Source organism: Apis dorsata, unplaced genomic scaffold (genome assembly GCF_000469605.1).
Source record: "Apis dorsata unplaced genomic scaffold, Apis dorsata 1.3 scaffold_298, whole genome shotgun sequence".
In the NCBI taxonomy this organism is placed as follows: Eukaryota; Metazoa; Arthropoda; class Insecta; order Hymenoptera; family Apidae; genus Apis; species Apis dorsata.
Window position 1 is genome coordinate 131572 of NW_006263572.1, and position 5125 is coordinate 136696.

Consider the following 5125-nt stretch of genomic DNA (forward strand, 5'->3'; position numbering starts at 1 on the left):
ATATATAGATATTTTTGTTTTGAAACGTTTTAATAGTGTTCTTTTATGCTTTATCGTTTATTTACTACGTTTTATCGATCGGTAGTTTGCAGCAATATTTTTGGTAAGTACATATGTTACTTTTTACGATATATGATACTATACATATACAATTTAAATACGATTTTGATATACTAAAATTTCAAAGAGTAATCAACAGCTTTTAAATATTCTATGAAATAGATAATATATCTTTTAATTTTTTAAATAAAATAAATTATAGATATATTAACATAAAATTATAGATATATTAGAATTGCGAAAATTTTTTTTATTTTTTTTATTAGCACTAATTGAATTAAATAAATAAAATATATATTATCATTGAATTTTTATAATTTATCAATTTTTTTTAATTTCAATGATATATTATCAATGTATGAAATATGTTATCAATATCTATCAATATCAATTATTTTCATAATTATTTATAGTTATTGTTAAAACATTTAATGGCGATAAATTTTTAATTCATTTTATTAATTAAAATTATTATAAAACTAAATTTATATTTATGAAACTGTATATATAATTGCACATACAGCAGTTTAATAATAATGTTATCTCATTTTCTTAAACCGTTAATAATAAATAAAAATTTTTATTTTATAGCGTTCTTTTCTATAATTGTACATGTATTTACATATATATTCATCACATAAATGCATCACATAATCATTAACGCGCAATGTATTTTTTATTAAGTATAATAGTATAATAATTATTATGCCATAAATCCATATTTAGAATAATATATATAATAATATATATATATACACAAAAGGTACTACTGAAATTATTGAAACCAAACAGCAATGTATGAAATTTTTATTTTTTCTTCTCTCATTTAAATACAAGCATATACATCTCTTTCTTTCTCTCTCACATACATACATTCATTTACTTACTCTTATCATTTTACTATTAGAGATTTATTATAGAGATAATAATCTCTATAATAGAGATATAATAGAGATCTCTATAAGAGATTATAAGATTTTTTAGTTTTGATTTAAAAAGCTTTACTATTGCAGTGATCATAAAAATTATCGTAATGGAAAAAATATGTCTTATAACATATAGCGTTTTAGATAAGCATATCTTAGACAAACATCGATAATAATTAAAAAGCAAATATATATTGAGATTGAATTTTGTTCAAATTATTTTTAGCGACCAAGCATTATCATTAATTATATTAAATCGTGCTTATTGATTCTAAGAAAATTAGAAAAGAACATATGATTTTTTGGCAATTCGAATTGGTTGTATTGTCGCTATTAAAATATAAAATTTGTAGTAAAGCGTATCAATATAATGCTGCAAATTTCAAAATGCCGTTGGAAGAGGATATTTAAGAATATTGCCAGTCGAATCTTCAGCAACGAGAGTCAGTGCGGCAATAATATGTGATGGAGCTAGTGGAACTAACGCCTCCAAGGGTGGCCGAGAGCCTGGAAATTGTCGAGAACCAACCACCATTCCACCAGATGTTTCTCTAAGTTCTATTACTCGTACTCCAAAACGCGATCTTATAACATTCCTGTGATCAAAGACAAAAATACATATGATTATCATATTTGGAAGAGAAGTAATAGGAAAAAGTAAAGAAAAGAATGTATGAAAGGAGGTGGAACAAAAAAAGAAAGATGGAAGAATATGTGTATGGATCAGGTGGGTGTTCAGTGTGTTTGTGTTAATGGATCAGGATCGACGGATCAGGTATTTGATTATACCTTTTCCCATCATATTCGATGTCGTGGAAAGGTCGAGTAAAAACGTTGTCCATCTCGCTGTTGAACCATCGATGATAGGCGAGAAATGCTGCGCAAGACGGCGACCAAAATGTTCGATCAGTTTGTGAATTAGGAGTTTGTTCCAATGCAGGTTGAGTTTGTAAAAGACTCTTGGAAAAGGATCTGTTGAGTTCTGGACTAGCGGGTGCGGATAGCCTGCCGAGTAATCGTGAAGGATTTTGAGAAGACGAAGGGCGGGACGATTCGGAAAGCAGACGATTTCTTCGAGGGCTTGCTAACAGAGCATACGGTTCTTGTATTGTGACCGTCACGCTGAGTGGCCTACTTAATGCGATCGTTGTATGTTGAGGATCTCTTCGTAGTACAGGGTTGCGATTGAAATCGATTCCAGCTGCTCCGACAAATACACGATCAACGTAATCGAATCCGCGGCCCATTATGCCTTCACGAGTATGGCCAAGATCGAAAGTGTGCCCTAATTCATGGAGAACTGCGCCAAGAGTTGTGGCGAAACAGCCACCATGTGTTCCGCGATAATTACTATCATCCATTAATTGTTCCGTATCGATGATTGTGGCGTCAAGAAATCTAGATAATATTTGAGCCATGCAGGTGGGCCATGTATGAAGACAAGCTGAACCAAATAACGCTAATCCACCGCCACCGAGCGCGGCATGCCCTTGAGTTCTCGCAAGAGTGTCTTCGTGAGTGCGTGGATTTGGTGCACCTCGATATCTGGTACACGAAAGAAATGCAAGATACTTGCGATCTTTCGATGCCAAAGGACCGGTCATTAATTCACGCGCGATTAATTCCCAAAGTTCCCGTTGATTCATCGCACGTGCTCGATCGACATCAAGCATGCTATGCATAACCAAACACTCTGCACCATCCAAGTCTCGTTCCAGTTGAAACGTTTTCCTTCCGTAACCTGCCTCCCTTAACTTTTCGGCGGTGAGAGTTTGTAAAAGTCGGGCACCAAGACCTATTCTTGTCGCAGCGCTTTCCGGCGACCGATCTTCTCCTCGTGGACCTTGGAAATATCCATCGTGCCCAGAGCAAATCACATAGACGGGAGTTACGCGTAATCTTGTTGTCCTTGGTTCGTGAATTAAAACAAGTCCTTTTCTTTGACCTGCTGTTTCGAATTCCAACTTATTTGGACCTCGTGTTAGTTCTACTATCGCACGAAATTCACCGGACACGATTGGCCATTCGGAACTTTGATTTTCTTGATTTCGTACAGTGATGAAGTTACACGCCATTGGTGCACGACCTCGTATCAGAGCTAAGCTATAACATAAGCTCTCTCCATCCACTAAATTCGTCACACATATTTCTTCTGAATTCCCATTTGTTGTAGATTTATATTGCCGATTCTCCCCTTCTAATGGAAATTCTCTATTACCTTCGTAATAACATTTTCGTTGACATCGTTGTTGTTCTTGTTGTCGTTCTTGTTGTTGTTGCTGCTCACGAAGAAGATTTGCCAAATTTGTGTCTGCAAGTACCTGTGGGGGTTGTGTGTTTTTACGTATAATTTTAGGATGCATTGTAAAATGATAACAAAGATTAGAGAAACTAGAATGATGAGAAATACAACGACGGCGATGGCGACGGCAACGATGATAACGATGACGACGACGATAACGACGACGACGAAAACGACAACGACGACGACAACGACGATGATGACGAAGACGACAGTAAAGATAATAACGGTAGTAATTGATGATGATAGCGACGGTAAGGATGAGGACGATGATAATAATTATTGTTTCGTTTAAAAAAGATCGTATCGTATTTATATAAAATTAGAAAAGCAAAGATATAATTTTATTCTATCTTTATTTTTTTACAACTTTAATTATTTGATGAATGAATAATAATAATTTCACAAAAAAGTGACCACACCGACATAAAATGACAATTCCAAGAGAAGTGCTGCGATCTTGTGGTGAATTATAAAAGCTTTGTATGGAGTAGAATCTTTCAAGTTTTTCCCACCTCAATTTTCGCTCTTCAGATCGTACCGACATGTATCAAGTAAAATGTCGAAAGAAATAAGACAAATCGATTCATTGATTTTCTTTGAAATTAGCAATTGAAAGTTTTATTCAAATTACATAAGATACTGGATTTTATTAAGAAAAAGTTCTTTCCGAAGAAATATAAATATGAGCAATCACCGGTAGGATTGTGATAAATAACGAAATAATATGTCCATTGTATTTCCATCAGAAAGGAATTTGGTAGTTAACATTGGGTAATTTGATACAGAAGAAGGATAAAGAGTTTCGAATTGAAATAACAAAATATGTCGATAAAGAATTATTCGAATTCACGTTTAATTGTCAAGAATACACGTGTATTTAACAAATTGAATCCAAATGTTTGAAGCTATAACAAGATTTACGGCTTTTCAATTTCAAATATTTCACTTACCATTGTATAAGAAGTGTGTCGAAATAGCAGGCAGTACACGTTAAAAAGGAAAGGAAGGGAAGTACGTGCTGAACGATCAGCTTCAGCCGGCTCCGTACATACGGAGAGATAGACTGTGGCGCCGAGACAATGACGAACGGCGGGTTGCGGTACTATGGCGCAGCGGCGCATGCAGTCGCGCACCCGCATTCGCGTTTCTCTTCGTTCTTTGTTTCTCTTTCTTACTTTCTTCCTTTTTTCACATATTACATTAACATCCCCTTCGTCGTATTTTCTTCTCTTTATTTATTAAGAGATCTCACTCCTTTCCTATGAAAGCATCGTTCAATTTGCTATATTTCGCGTTGTCATTTTTGTATAACAATATATACTGTATATATATATATATAGATATGTATCGGATATTAATACATTTATGAGATATTTTTGGAGATACTTTTTGATTCTAAAAATACAAAAGTTGATATACAAAAATATCAATTGAGATTTATTTATTAAGTTATGAATAATTATGTTTCATAATAAATATTGCAAAGCAAGACGAAGATAGAACGAGATAATTCTATCTCTATCACACTAGTGTCTCGATCTATCTCCATTTCTCTTTATTTAATGCAAATAAATTATATATAACTTAATAAATAAATTGTAATCGATATTTTTATATAGCAATTTTTGCATTTGTTTATCTTTTATAATTTATTCTTTAGATATATCACGAATATTATTTCTTTTTTTTTTATTTAAAATATAAAATGGAATATGAAAAATTTTGAATAATTATTATTTTAAAATAATAATCAATTAATTTTAATTTCGTAATTAAAATGTTATTGAATTCATAATTCCTGAATGATTCGATTCAATTCGATTGAAATCAAATA

At 32.6% G+C, this 5125-nt stretch overlaps 1 protein-coding gene across 1 annotated transcript; it reads right to left on the reverse strand.

The window, feature by feature from the left end:
- Nucleotides 1-851: 851 nt before the first annotated feature.
- LOC102672758 lies at nucleotides 852-4445 on the reverse strand. Its single transcript, XM_006617339.2, has 4 exons — nucleotides 4242-4445; nucleotides 1776-3307; nucleotides 1032-1582; nucleotides 852-985 (listed from the first exon to the last, which is right to left on the reverse strand). Exons 1-3 carry the CDS (start codon nucleotides 4428-4430, stop codon nucleotides 1369-1371), a joined length of 1935 nt encoding a protein of 644 aa, XP_006617402.1. The 5' UTR covers nucleotides 4431-4445; the 3' UTR covers nucleotides 852-985; nucleotides 1032-1368.
- Between the last annotated feature and the right edge of the window lie 680 nt (nucleotides 4446-5125).